A 15,919-nucleotide genomic window follows, 5' to 3' on the forward strand; every position below is an offset into this window, starting at 1 on the left:
GAGATACCGTGGATGAACCTTGCTACTGGGCTATGACAGCGGACAGCTTCCCAGCTACCCTGTTTTCGTGTACTGCCGTCGTTCTTTGGCAGGAAGGGCGCGTCACGGATCGCCAATCGATTGATATGCACTGCGCATCCACAACGTCATCATCTGCGCTGATTGCTAACCCATTTAAAGTCTGCGCCTCGAACGCAGACTTCAGTGGGCATGGACGCACGACAGGAATCATGGCCTCACACATCTTTTTCTTCATTCCACAAATCAGTTGTTTCGCTATGACAAGACTAAGATCTTACGATCCATTTATATTCATACTTTCATGCCCAGAAGCAGTGCTTGCTCCATTTTGTTCTTTTGCTATTACTTTTGTGCAGCGATATTGAAAGCAATTCTAGGCCCTTGAAAGAACAACCATCGGATACGTTAACCGAAGTTCTGAAAACATTTCGCGACTTGAATCAAAGAACTAAAAGAATGGAAGATAATCAAAAAGAAATGCTCGGTACAATTAGTGAGTTAAAAACACATCAAGAAACAGTGGCGGGTGAGATATCTGAAGTCAAAGTAAGACTCGCGAACGTAGAAACTCAGACGGGTAATTTCGAAAAATGGCAGTATGAATTGGGTGAAATTGTCAATGCCGTTGGAGGCATCACTAAAGACGCTGCAGTCTTACACTACCGATTTTATGATGCGGAAGATCGTTCTCGTAGGAATATTCTACTGTTTTATGGGATAACAGATATTTCCACCGAGTTTGCCGTTCAATCAGAGCAGAAAATAATCGACATCCTAAATAGCACTCTAAATATAAGCGTTTCTAGTGATAATATATCGCGGGCTCATCGCATTGGTCGGTTTTCTGAAGGAAAATCACGTCCACAAATTGTTAATTTTACTGCCTATAAAACAAAGGAAGAAATCTTATCCAAGCATACATGGCTAAAAGAAAGTAATATCTCTGTTAGTGAAGATTTCTGTGTCACTACACACAATGCCGAAAAAACCCTAATATAATGTGGAAAAAGTCTGAATCTGCCATACAAGTTAAGATACAAAAAGCTATTAATTGATGGAACGTGCTATGGCTACGATGCTAATGAACAAAAGGTTTATGAAATGATTTCATCAAGTACTATGAATAATACCACGGCATCTGTACGAGTCTTAAGGCCCCGGCGCAATATTTCAAGAGCACTCACATAGGATAAGGCAAAGGGTAGGGACGCTGAACCGATAACATCCAGCGTACCGGTTCTTTTTACTAACATACGTAGTGTCCAACCTAAAAAGGATCTTCTATGCTGCCTAATAAGTTACTGTGATGCAGATATAATTGCACTAACCGAGACTTGGTTGACGAGTCAAGTTACAAACTCTGAGTTATTCCACTGCAATAAAAAGTATAATGTTTACCGTGCCGATCGTCCTAAGGGACTAGGTGGTGGTGTATTAATTACTGTCAATGAATGCTTAGACTGTTTTCCTGTGGTTATAACATGCGACAAAGAATTTGTATGGTGCTGTGTTACTGTCAAATATAAAAAGGTTCTGATTGGTTGTTGTTACCGAGCACCATCATCTGCCTCGACTTTTTGTGACAGCATGCACCATTGTTTAAGTGAAATAGGTACTCGTTTCCCCAGTGCACCTATTCTACTTATGGGAGACTTTAATTTTCCGAATATTTTGTGATCAGGCACTTGTCCTTCATTAAATCCAACTTCCACAGAATCGAAACGTTTCATCGACGTATGCGCAGACTTTAGCCTACTTCAAGTTGTTACTTCGCCTACACGTGTAACGAACACCACATCATCCCTTTCAGATCTCGTTCTAACGTCATCAATAAATATGATATCCCAGGTTTCACACTCGCCCGGTCTGAGTGATCATGACGTCTTGCATTTTACTATTAGCCTTTTTATTTTCCGCTCTCATAATGGTCTGAAAACCATTCGAGACTACAAAAAAGCCAACTTTACCGCTATCAACTATGAACTTGGTGTTTTCCTCAATAATTTTCTCCCTAATGCCGCTGAACACTCATTGGATGATAAGTGGAATATGTTGAAAAAAATTCATGATTTTGTCAACAGGTTCATTCCAACGAGGCATGTTCTCTCGAATAACAATGCGCCATGGTATACTAAATCCTTGAAATGACTGTCTAACTGGAAAAAATGTCTCTTTCGCACAGCTAAGTGAAGTGAGGATACATGGACAGCTTACAAAGAAGCTGCCTCGACCTATACATTTGCTGTAAAGACTACACAATTTTCATTTTTTAACACCACCCTTCCGACCATGCTTATCGAGAATTCGAGAACTTTTTGGAATGTGACAAAACCTACCGAATCAAAAATCATATCGCGCAGTTAATATGCCGGTCATCCCGTACTCCAGGACCACTGTGCTACTATTCTAAACAATGTGTTTGTAAGACCTCAATAGACTGGAAGAACCTACCTGCATTATTACTAAGCATCACCGACCCCACTCGATTTAAGAATGCACAAATAAACTCGGAATAGTGAACTGTACTAATCGGCATAAGGGTTATTGACTGTTTAGTATATTTTTTGTGGTTTTAGTTCAGTTGTTTTTTAATAAAGTGTACCCCTTGCATGTAAAACTGCATCATTATATTCATGTCAAATGTGTTTACATAATCCTGTAGTCATTTGTTGTTCATCTGTATTTCTGCCCTTCCCCTCTATAGTAAACAAATGTACCATGCGGGTTTTACAAATAAATAAATAAATAAATACTGGGTCGAGACTTTCTCGCCAAGTCGGGTATTGTCATTGACATTGCAAATGGCAGTTACCGTGAGCGTGACGGAGACGTGCTAAGGCTTTTCTCGAAGGCCCCCACATTGACAAAAGCATGCCAATCGCAGGAAAAAACGCGAGTATGCGGGGAGGAAAGCGCGCCGAGAAAGCAAGTAACCAACCCACTGGATCAACATGCTGCACTGCAGGGAAGAGCAGTGCACCCTCTTTTGGTACAGGCACAAAGCCTACTAGAAGGGGAACGAGTACAACTGTCGTCACTGTTGTACGAGTATGACGCGATGTTTACTGACCGTCCCGGCCGCACTACGCTGGTCAAGCATAGAATTGACACGGGTGATGTACAACCTCTGAAATTCAATCCCCGACCGATCAGCTTGGCTAAATAAAAAGCACTTGACGCGGCCTTAGACAAACTCATCAACAGCGTAGTTGAAAGGTCAAACAGCCCATGGAATTTTCCGGTTCTTCTAGTTCCAAAGAAAGATGATACGCATCACCTTTGTGTAGACTTCCGCAGGCTGAATGAGGTTACGAAAAAAGATGCGTACCCTTTTCCCTCCATTTCATCGTTAGTATCCAACCTAGGTGGGGCGAAGTACTTCACTACGCTCGATGCTAGCCATGGATATTTCCAGGTTGAGATGAACGAGCAGGAGAAAGAGAAGTTGATTTTCACGTGCCACATAGGACTTTTCCAATCCTGGAGAATGTCTTTCGGCTTGGTGAGAGCTGCTGCTACGTATCAAAGACTAATGGACCGTGTTTTAAAAAGATTCAAATTCACAGCATGCACTCGCATATGTAGACAACATAGTGATTTACTCAAAAACATTCGAACAGCACTTGCACCACTTGAGAGACGTTCTATAAAGACTGAGGTCTGCAGGCATCACCGTGAACCCAAACAAAGTTCAGATAGGGGTGACCCGATTAACATTATTGGGATTCACGCTTGACAAGGGTCACGTTATGCTAGATAAGGGTAAGCTTGAAGCGATAGCTATCCATCGCTGAACAATATCGGTGAGCTGAGGCACTTTCTGCAGATGGTGAACTTTTATCGCCAATTCATTCCAGACTGCGCGGCAGTGCAGGCACCTTTGACGAAGCTCTTGAGGAATGGCGAGCCTTGGACTTGGAGCCAAGAGCAGGAGGTTGCATTGCGTCGCCTCACGATTTTACTGGCAAACACGGCTCAGCTGCAGTTACCTGATTTGAACAGGGAGTTTGTTACTCACACAGATGCAAGTGACCTGGGCTTACGAGCAATTCTGCTTCAGGAGCATGGAAGTTCCCTCCGAACGATTGTGTTCGCGAGCCGTTCGTTGACACAGGTGGGGAGGAACTACTCGGTAACCGAGAAAGAGTGTCTCGCGATAGTTTTCGCTGTCCGTAAGTTTGAATTTACATTGACGGAGTAGCCTTTGTTATTGAGACAGACCACATGGCACTCACGTGATTGAGGCACTTGAACGAACCATGTGGCCACCTGGCACGTTGGGCATTGCTGCTGCAATGTTACGACTTCCCCATTCGCTACGGCAAGGATAAAAACAATGCCGCGGCCCACGCACTATCGCGTGCTCCAGTCTAACAGGAGACAAGTCACGCAACTAATTCATAACGAACTGAGAGCGAGACACTCGTGCTAACGCAAAAAGCAAAGCAAACGTTAGTTTGAGGTAAGGGCGGGAACCACGTAGAGGCTGTCGTTGGCGCAGGGATTGTTTTTAGCAGAACGGAACTTTTAGAAGCTCGGGAGAAAGATCCATCGACGGGCTCCGGGAGCCGGGTGGTAGTGAGGTCACCATGCAAAAGGGGGCAGCTGGTGTTGCTGTCGGTGCAGAGCGCTCAGACAGAGCTGGTAGTGCTGTGAGCGCGCTGGATTCATATCTGCTTGATTCTCACGACGTCCTGCTGAGGTATATCTCATCCCAAGATGACACAAGTGAGGTATTCAAAGCAGTGATACCATGCACGTTGAGAGGAGCACTTCGCTATTTTCATGACTCGTCCACTGCTGGGCATGCGAGCGGCCCTAATACTTATGCTAAGCTGTGTCACCTCGCTACGTGGCCAGGCATGAAGCGGGATGTAATTCGCCACACCCGTTGATGTTGAGTGTGCCGAAGTGTCAAGCCAGGAGGTGGATGTCCCCCCGGCCTCATGCAGCCGATTAACAGTCAGACTCCCTGATCCCGCCATGTGACGTAATGGGCCCATATCCCACAACTCCTAGCAGAAACAAGTTCTTGCTGGTGATCACAGATCACTTCAATAAATGGGTGGAACTTTTTCCCTTTAGGAAGTTGAAGACTCGAGTGATCTTAGAAAAGTTATGGAGGTTCTCACCAGGTTCGACTTCTCTGAGCAGTTGATTACAGACGTATCTTATTTCACTGTGAAGGTGCTTGTTGACATGGGCCCCGTGTTGGGCATTAAGCACAAGAAAACAACCACCTACCATGCTCAGTTAAACCCCACGAAGCGAGTCATTCGCAACATCAAGCACATGCATGTTGCGCTCTCTGAGAGACATAGGGACTGAGATACCTACCTTCCAGAGATCAGTATTGTTTTGAAATCCACCGTGAACCGATCGACTGGGTATGCGCTTTCTTCTCTGAACCTGGGGAGAGAACTGCCGCATCCCATAGAGACCGCACTTGCGGATTGCAGTGGAGTGCCAGTTGCGACATCAGCATGCGCTGAATACGCAGTGCAGCTGCGAGAGAAGTTAGTGGAAGCTTTACTTTACATAAATCTCAGCATAATCTCTGCATTGCTAGGGCACAGCAGAAGGCGCAGTAAAATCGCACGAATCGGAACGTATGCTACGAAGTGGGTGATCTGGTGCTGCGGCACCATCATGTTCTCAGCGATGCTCGCAAACACTTTGCTGCCTCATGCATCGAAATCGTCCGGGCCGTACCAAGTGCGAGAGAAAGTTTCTTCACTCGTTTATCGGCTCGCAAACATGAAAGGCAAATCAAGCGGCAAACCGGTCCACGTATGTGACTCGAAACGCTATGTGTCACGAGAGGAGCACGAGGACTACAGCCAGTCCCCTTCCAAGTCGTATGCGGTGGGTGATAACACTCGACAAAAAGTGAGGAGACGAGAACCGCGTTGCTTCCTGCGTAACAGGTGAAGGCAACTCTCCACAGCAGGCCGCGTTTGGTATGTTCGACAGGAGGGGCAAGGGTTTGCACAACACATGTGCGATTGTTAACGTGTTCTTTTTTCTGTCTCGACTTTCACCGAGCAGATGGAGAGTCGAAAGGGAAAAAGGTGTCGCCGGAACAGCTCGGAGAGGAAACCACTCCTCTCACGGGAGCACCCCCAAGATCATCCATGTCGTCTTCGTGGCCTCACCGAACCAAGCAACGCCACTTCCAACCTACCCCGTCGCTCTCATCATTGGGCCTGTACGCAAGAGCCGCCAGGGTGACTGACCGCCAGCCCAGCCGGGAGAGCCAGCCGCTATCCTAAGCACAAGCCTACTTCGCCGACTCATGATTCTCCGGGCACCCCTTGGCCTTTGCTACCTCGAGGCCATGGCGTGGCACCACGAACATGCAACTCCCGAGCTTGCCAGACGAGCGGAGCTGCGACTTGATGCGGCAGCCCAGACCATGCTGGAAGCGGCAGCCTGGGGCCAGTGCTGAAAGAGACTTGTCACCAACTGACTTTGCTCAATTTCCACCAACAACCTCAGTGGCGGGCGTCGACGGGGCGCGGTCCAGACCAGAGGGATACCGGCACCAGATCCAGGGCGGCAGTAATGGTGGCGAAAGCGACAGCACTGGCAGTGATGGCGGAGGAGGTGACAGCGGTGGCGATGACTGGCCATGATGCAAGTGGGCACGGCAGCAGTGGTGGTGGCTACTTTCGATGCACCGACGATAAGTAGGGGGCACCGGCGGCACCCATGGCAGAAAGCCAACTTCAGGAGGGCACAGATTTGGACTTTCCATCCTAGCCTTCCTCGATGATGAATAACAAAATAGTCTCATGTTGCAGTCTCTGTCATTCGAGGGCCTTCTTAAGGGGGGGAGGATGTGGGGAGCACGTGCGCCCAGCCTCCCTTTCCCTTTTTACGGCAGCGCGAAAGCCTAGTTGTGGGAACACCCTCACAACCGGCGCTCGCGATTCCCGCTTTCCCAGCGCACAGAACGGGTTTGCCCCTCTTTCAGCGAAAAAAGGTATTATTCTCGTCAGGGAGAGGGAAACCGGATGAGTGAACAAAACTAGTGTGCGGGTGCCCACACGCCCTCTCTGACATTAGCCAGGAATGAAGGAGGCCGAACCCGTAACTCTCTACGAATCGAAGACTTCAAGGACCAAGGAGTAAGTGTCTACTCCTGTTTCTGTACAATCTCCTCGCAACATTTACGCGCTAGTGCTAACGTCTAGCAATAAAGTGTTGTTGTTGACCTAGCCTGTTGCCTCATTCGCACGAACCGATGTAGCTGCGATGAGACTAGCTACGAATAGAAACGTTAATCGTGCACGGTACGACTGCATGCGACTGAAACATTAGTTAGGCTTCTGCGTCAGCCGTACAGAGGACGGACCTCCTACAAAGCTTACCCTTATTTGGCAAAATGTGACCCTCGTCAAGCGTGAGTCTAAATATTATTTGGGTCCCCGCTATCTGAGCTATGCTCACATTTTGCATCTCCCAAAACACGGTCCGTTAGCCTCCGATATGTAGCGGGAGCGCCCACCAAGCCGAAAGACCTTCTCCTGAATTGGAAAAGTCCTCTGTGACATGTGAAAGTAGACTTCTCTTTGTCCCGCTCTATTTAGACCTGAAGGCATCCACGGCTAGCATCGAGAGTCATAAAGTACTTCACTCCGCCTAGGTTAAATACTAACGATGAAATGAATGGAAGAAGGTACGCGTCCTTGTTCGTAATCTAATCAGCCTGTGGTAGTCTACACAAAGGCGATACACATGATCTTTTTTTGTTTAACTAGAACTAACAAGAAGCTCTATAGGCTATTTGACCTCTCAACTACGCCTGTGTTGATGCGTTCATCCAAAAGGGCGTAGAGTGCTCTTCGTTTAGCCAAGATGATCGGTCGAGTATTGGATTTCCAGGTTCGTGCCACACCAGCGTAGTGATTGACCAGCATATTTCAGCCTGGGCGGTCAGTGAACAACACATTGTACTCGTTCAATAGAAAAGACAGCTGTGTTCTTTCCCCTACAGGCAAGCTCTGTGCCTCTACCAAAAGCATAGCACTAACCTACTAGGTCTGGGAACTTGCATTCGCTGGAGTGTGCCGCAAATATCGGGTGCATTTGGCACGTAACGCCCTCCACTTTATCTGCATTGTTCGCATGAGGCATTGTGACAAAATACAGTTTATCCATCGCTTGTACATACTCCACCAAGGATTCATCCGGATGCTTCTTGCATAGCCCTATGTTCCTCTGCAATCTCCACAGCCACAAGAAATTCGCCGCAAAAGCTGTTGCAGAACTCTTCTATCGTGTGGTTGCGATGACTGGCTAGTCGGAACCATCGAGCCGCTTGCTCTGTGAGCGACACCGGGACGATGCACTCGAGAAGTTCAGTGTCAGAAAGCCCCGTTACCTGATAATAGTAGAGCAACCGGTCGAGATACTTGTTGGTGCTCTTGTAGTAATGGTAGCCACTGTAGGTAGGCATATCTTCCTTGACACGTTGTTGCAGATCCTGCACAGGGGCCTGCGCTTTGTTCTGCAGGGTGCTCGGCAGGTTTTGTATAACTGACAGAGCATTCTGCAAGACTATCTCACTCGTGAGAAAAGTATTTGCCGAAGAATTGCCAACAACAGTGGCGTATGTCAGAGCAACATGTGGCGGTGCCTTTCTGTCTACGTCACGAGGTGACGGGGCGCCGAGCGTGGCGCTCTCCACTATAAGTCTAGTCTCTGCTAACACGATCTCTGCAACATCCAGGCCATCCCACGAGAAACTATTAAAATCTATGCTGTCAGGAAGTCCTAAAGGTGCTCTTACATCAGCCAAAGGATCGACACTCTGTGATGCGAAATCAGACAACTCTTAGAATTTCGACATGCCTGTTGTCCTATGTTCATGGAATGTCGGTAGGCATCCACAAAGCTAGCCGCATTGCCAAATTCGTTATGTTGGGTGCCAGATGAAGGGGGTCCGCCATATGTATGAATCACGCAGAAACCTAGCTAATGTCTCAACTACACGCAGCCTTACTGTGCGCGATTAACGTCCTTTTCCCGTAGCTCGAGTCGTCCCAGCTACACGAGTTCGTGTGAATAAGGCAACAGGCTAATTTAACAGAACAACACTTTATTGCTACCATAGCACAAATGTGTTAATGTCACATAGAGGGGCTGTCCACTCTAAGAAGATATCAAAGGGTAGATGCTTACGCCTTTGTTTGTCGATGTCCTTGGCTCACAGGGGGTATCCAGGGCTTCTCCTCCGTCTGGTAGCCAGCGAAATAAAGACGTTGTAACTGTCGGCACACTCGTTTTGACCAACCTTCTGGTTTCTCTCTCCCCAACAAGGGTTGGTTCCCTCATTCGGGGAGGATAACCCGTTTTGCTAGCCAAAAAAAGGGGAATAGCCTGCACCGGCCACAGAGTGACCGGTCCATTTGAGAGAAGCTTCGTTGTCTCGTTTCTTAAACGAAAAGATGTTTTCACAACTAGGCTGCCGCACTGCCGTAAAAGGGAACAGAACCATGGGCAAACGTGCTTCCTCACATCGCACACGATCAGTCATGTGTTCTTTTCTTCTTGTTGGAATTAGGACACAGTGCCGCCAATCAAAATGTCTCCGTCAGGGCTTGTTATTTTTGTAATTATGCGACGTGATCCGAACGCCTGCGGATCCCTGTTCTAAAAGAAGTTTCCCTTCCGAAATATTTTTTTGTCCATGTCTTTAGGCTAGCAGAACAGCTTGCTTTGCTGGTAACTATTGTGAGGGTGCTGACACCCCCCCCCCCCTGTAAAGTTGTCTGCGCCGCAAGGCGCACGTGTCTCGCCCTAAGGCTTTCTTTCGGTGGTTACCACCGCCGGGCGATAGATGGCGTTGTGTTCGCTTTGAGCACCACTGTTGGTAGAGTGGTAGCGCCGGCGGTGGCCCCTGGCGGAAGGCAGGGCTTGGCAGTGGGCGAGCGTTGAGCGAGCCTTTCTGCGCGTGGCGGCTGCCGCAAACGGTTGTCTGTAGCGTGGGCCCCCGGTGCTCGGCACCGTGGGCTTCGCGCCAGGGTCCCGCGTGAAAGGTCAGGCGTTGGCGACGCCGCCTTGGGTATGTGTTAGTGTGTTGGGTGTGTTAGTGTGTGTTTATCATGTTATTGTGTGTTTAGTGTGTCACTGCATTATGCTGTTTGTATGGTAGCGTGTTAATTAGAATTGATGTATCATTCGGCGGACGATATCGTTGTCTAAATTAGTTAATAAATGTGTGTATGTATGTTGTGTGCATTGTACCGACCGCGTCTACTGTGTCCGTTCACTCCAGGAGCGTGGCGTGGCGCTCCTTCGCCTCGCCGAGACCCCACACTATGCAACGGAATCATATATTTCTGCTCCCAGAAATGGAGACGGTAGGTGCTACTCTGACTTCGCTGGCACTGTGGGAAAGCACGCACGCCCCTGCTTCCTTTCCCTTTACGTCAGCGCGGCAGTCTAGCTGCGGAAACACGTCGGCCCCTTCGCAATAGAGACAATGAGGCCTCTTTCAAAAGATTGTTCAGCCGAAGCGTGCTATCCCCCTTTCCCAGCTCGCAAAACAGGTTACTTTCCATCAGCGAGGGAAGCAACCCCCGTTGGGGAGAGGGAACCAAAATGGTTGGAAACACGAGCGTACGTACAGCGAGACGCTGTCTCTTGAACCGGCGACCACACAGAGAGGAGAACTTGTGGATTTCCCAGTGAGTCAAGACGATAGACGACGAAAAACATATGTGTATACTCTTTGTTATATTCCTATAACGGACAATCTCTCCACCCGGCATTTCTGCGTTATTGCTAACGTAGCAATAAAGTGCTGTTTGTTCGATTAAGCCTGTTGCCTTATTTGTCCGAACCCATTGTAGCTATGAAAGTTCGAGCAACGAAACGAGAACATCGATTGTGCACTGTACGACTGTGTGCACCTGCAAAATTAACTAGGCTTCTGCACCAGCCATGCATGGGGCAACCCCCCCCCCCTCAGAACCTACAAAACAGTGCTTTTGTAGGTAGCGGCCTTGGCCGGCAACAAGGAGCCACACCTGGAAGAGTGGATTGGGCAGAGCTTATTTTGCCATCCGGCCAACTTGAACAACAAACATCGTGATAGCAGTAAGCATGGCATCGTGGCTTAATTGTGACACTAGCATGATCACTGTTTTTTGGTCTGAAAATTTCTGGGGTTGTAGTAGTGACTAAAGAGGCTTCGAAATGAGGCGTCATACGTTTTTCATGTGCCAGCAGTGCAGTTTCCAGTGATGGGTCCCATTAAATCTGAAACTCTGGTGAAATTTGACACTGCTTAGATTGTTTCTATTGAGATGGCGCAGAAAGTTACATTCAGCCCACTTTGCTGTAGGAATGGAATTGCTAAGCCGTCATATTCTAAAAGGCCAGACCATTGACAGCATTCATGAATGAAACCTAATGAGCAATAAATAAGCAAGAGCACACAGCCATATTCTGAAATCAAAGACCTCAAAACTCTTGTATTTGTGCTATTAACTACGTTGAAGGTGTTGTGCCTGAAGACAGAGAGAGAGAGAGTTCCCACCTTGACACTCTGCCTGCGCAGCTTCTTGATGACGTCTCGACGGAAGTCATTGAAGACGGCAGTCTCGAGTTCCTTGAGCCGCCTCTCCTCCTGCTCGATAGTGCTTTGGCTCGCCCCCAGGAAGCGCAGGTCACTGATGATCTTGGCCTGCTCATTCATTTCTTTCTCAATCAGCCGAGAACGCTTCTTGGCATCCACGCTGGGGTCAAGCAGCAGGCAGGCATGGCGGAGGGTCACAGGCTCCTGCGATGGGTACACAGTTACCCCCTCACTCCCAAGAATATACGCATAACCCAGGCCTTGTATCTTATGAAGGTAAACAAACAAAAACACAACTACGAATTTAGATGCAGAGAAAAAAATCTTACCAGTCAGCATAAAAATTCTATAAACAGGGTTTGTGTCGAGCTGATGTTTCAACACAATCCCTGTTAATAGATCTTTTATCGCAAGCTTGCATCTTCCCCTTGCTACCTTTTTCTTGTATACAAGTCAGCATGCCACTACGGTAACTCAAATAATTAACAATTTAAGAGATGTTTCAGCCTAATTATAAATTAATATCAATCTCTGCTTGGCATCAGCTCTAGCAAGACAGTGAAGATCCTAGCCAAACAATTACCACAGCCACATTTCCTTATTTGGCATCTCGCGCATACAGAACGCAGAGTTCACCACTGTCTCAAGCAAATGTTCGTGGTACCCTGGATAATGGTTCCCAGTGCACTATGTAGCATTCTCATCATAATCATTCCCCACCAGTGCGTGGTGCTAATGAGATCTCCAACCAATCCGCTTTGGTGAGAGAAATTTCATGCCTCTTGCAGGGATCGAAGTGCTGCGCTGATGGCGCCACTTTGCACCCGTCTGACCTGCTGCACCAAGCTGCCTATCAATGGCAATTTTTGTAATAATTGCATATTGCAAGCATAGACTGCCAAATCTAGTCGATTATTATCATCGACCAAGCAGCACTGAGCATTCGCTGCTTAAGGCCGCGGCCGCATTCATGTCAATTGTAGCTCGGTCACAGATGCGAAACAGGGTACATGAGTTTAAGGCACTCCATGGAGCAGTAAATGTGTTTTTTTTTTTTTTTTTGTACCATGCTTGGCACATTCAGGAAAACATTTTAGAGCAAGTTTGGAGCAGTCAGAACGAACATTGTGGGGATCTGAGGCCCGCCCACGACCATATGGCGGGCATTCCGCCACACGGCCACACCCTTTTGCTTTTGCTGCTCTGGTAAAAGGCACGTGGCGATAGATGGCGCCACGTGCGGGCGCGTGTTACGTGCGTGCCGAGGGAGCAATCTCTCCTCCGTGGTCGGCGCCGGGTAAGCACGTGTTACCTTCGTCCGCGTACCCTTTGGGAATCGCCGAACTGTAGCCTGCCTGGGCTGGCCTTTGGCACCTCAGCAGGTTGTTTACTTGAGTGCTAGCTTCGGTACCATACCCTAAGCCCACAGCGGTGCCTAGTGCTTGAAGTGGTCGTATCACACCAAGCCGCACTTGCCGTAGGCCCACGCGTACGAGGCATAGCCGCGAGGGACCTCCTTTTCCCGACCGGCGTGTCAAAGCTCGCCATTGGCAGCTGCGACGTGCTCGCGGTGTCCCCTCATCATGAACGTCCGCTTGCGGATGCCTTTGCTCTCCGCGCCCCGGGAGCGGACGTTGTACTGTTGTTCGGGGTGCCGCCAAAGGCAATAACGTGTTGTGTATTTTTGTATTGAAACACTGTTTTGCCACGCCGCGCTAACGCCTTATTAGTTGAGCGCGCACGGAGCGGTGCGCTACACCCGAGTAGGTGATGGAGTCCATGGCAAAAGCTTGTCTTGGATATAGTTGGTCCCTTTGAGCGCGCACTTCACAACATCAGATTTGCCATAACGCTTGTGAATTACTACTTCAAGTTGCCAGAGGTATATTTTTGTCGTGAGGCATCCATGAGCAGAGTGAAAGGCTTTTTAACAAGTGTTTTTGCTCGCGACGGATACCCAGAGGAAATGTTTTGCGACAGTGGACCTCAGTTCACTACACGTGAGTTCATTACTTTTCTAAAAGACAGGGCCATCAGACTGCTGCATTCATCAGTGTACTAACCCCAGGCGATGAGACAAATAGAAAACTGAATGTTCAAAAACTTTGTTCAAGTTTCACTTTTTGAAGGACAACCTTCAACAAGTAGTCATGGAATATCTTGCAATGTACAGGAATACTCCGCAGGCAACCACTGGGGTTGCGCCTGTCGTTATGCTGCATAGTGAAATGCCACGACCCAGACATATCGTCGGTCTATCAGCATCAGCCTTCGCTAAAGAACCAACTTGAGAGTTGGTGCGACTTCGTCGTAGGGTCCACCGTCAACAACACAGCAGCAAGCTGTACACGGATAGAAGGAGAGCTGCCAAGAAACCTAGAATAGCTGTAGGAGACAATGTCCGTGTCAAGAAACCACTCTTTCGCTTTAAGGGCGACTGCACCTTCTCTTCACCAACTAAAGTGTCTGAAAAGAAGGAACCTGCGTCTTACAGGCTTGAAGATGGCCGTACGTGGAATGCCTCCAAGCTGTCCAGAGTTCTGGAGAGGGGTGTTAGCCACCAGTTGCAGCTACCTGTGTCGCAGTCCCCAACCACGGTACATCAACCTGCGGAGCTACAACCGGCCGTGCCGCAGCCGCAGTCTCCTGTTGTGCTGCAACCTGTCGTACAGCAACCGCGGTCTCCTGGTGTGCTGCAACCTGCCGTACTGCAGCTGCAGTTTCCTGGCGTAGTACAGCCTCATAGTACAGCTGCAATTTCCGCGGTCTCCTGGCGTAGTACAACCTCCTGTGCTGCAGCTGCCTTCTGGGACGCAGTCACTATCTCCTGTACTGCAGCAACCAATCTCAGCAGCACAGCATTTGGGGCGGCCGACCCTAAGACACCGGCCACTGGCTTCAAGACTACCAGATAAACATTTAGTTTACGGTCTGAACTGTGTATATTCTGTACTATGTATTGGAGTACTGTATACTTGGGTTTTTTATTACTAATACCTACTAACAACTAACGACTAAGCTTAAGGGGGTTTCGCTTCTGTTCTTTCATCCCCAGGGGGCGCAGTCACTGATTGTTATATTAACCACGTACATAGTCAAAAAAAGAAGGTTCTTATTTCGTACACTGTGGCGGTTAGACACTGACTCCTCTTCCATAAACACGACAAGGTCATGAAGAGCGACAAGAAAGCTGACTGCAGCACGAAGTCACGATGGCCAGTCCTTGACGGGTATCTGAACACATAGATCTCAAAGAAGCGTGCCCAAGGTAGAGCGATGTCGAATGTGCAGCAGCGTCTCAAAGTGCAGGCGCTAGATAAGGAGATGGGCATCGTTGAATTCGTTGACAGGCCGTCCTGGTGCTCCAGATTTATGCGCCGCAAAGCACTGGCGACGAGGGTCGACACAAGCATGTGCCAAAATCTGCCAGCAGACTTCAAGGACAAGCTTAAAAGGTTCCAGGTTTTTGTAAACAAAGCCATTGAAGACGATGGCATAGGCGACAGGCATATAATAAATATGGATGAGGTGCCACTCATGTTTGGCATCCCCATGGAGAGGAGTGCGGCACCGAAAGGTGACAAGACCCTTACCATCAAGACTACCTATCATAAAGTGCACTTTATGGTTGTGCTCGCGTGTTGCGCTGACAAGCAAACACTTCTACCAATGCTAATATTTAAGCGGACGATGATGTCAAGAGACCTTCCCATTTGGCGTTGTCATAGAAACGAACATGAAAGGCTGAATGGACGAAGAAATGATAGGCAAGTGGCTCGAGAAATGCTTTTCTATGCGACTAGATGGTTTCTTTCTTGCGAAGAAAGGGCTCCTGGACTTGGATAGTATGCGGGCGCATATAACGGAGCTGACGTTGAAACGCATCAAGGCAGAAAACTGCACCGCTGCCATTATCCCAGGCAGGATGACAAAAATGCTTCAGCTGCTGGACATTTCGATGAACCGCAGTTTGAAGGCTATTCTGCGGCACCTGTGGGAGTAATGGATGTCCGACGGCGAGCACAGCTACACTGCAACTGGACGCATGAGGCGTGCTTCGTTTTGGGATGTCGCAAAGTGAGCGCGAGGCCTGGTGCACAGTATCACAAGCCACCATAACTGTGGGTTTCTGCAAAGCAGGCCTGCTAGCATCCTCGGCCCCTAACCTCGATGATGATAGCAGCAGCAGCGATTCCGATGACGAAGAGGAGGAGGACCCAATGTCGCTGCCACCAGAGCTTGCTGAGCTAATCCAAAGCACTTTGAAAGACGAGGACATTGAGGTCTTCGAAGAATAAAGTGTTTTTTCTG

General features: G+C 48.4%; 1 protein-coding gene across 5 annotated transcripts in view; it reads right to left on the minus strand.

The window, feature by feature from the left end:
- Window positions 1-15,919, minus strand: part of tweek (transmembrane protein KIAA1109 homolog tweek) — a 1,194,469-nt gene that overhangs the window by 290,544 nt on the left and 888,006 nt on the right. For all 5 annotated transcript variants that reach the window (XM_075882507.1, XM_075882492.1, XM_075882501.1 and 2 more), the window contains one exon: window positions 11,570-11,812. In XM_075882507.1, the coding sequence (XP_075738622.1) occupies window positions 11,570-11,812 (243 nt within the window). The remainder of the gene's footprint in view (window positions 1-11,569; window positions 11,813-15,919) is intronic.

Source organism: Rhipicephalus microplus, chromosome 2, assembly GCF_043290135.1.
Source record: "Rhipicephalus microplus isolate Deutch F79 chromosome 2, USDA_Rmic, whole genome shotgun sequence".
NCBI lineage: Eukaryota > Metazoa > Arthropoda > Arachnida > Ixodida > Ixodidae > Rhipicephalus > Rhipicephalus microplus.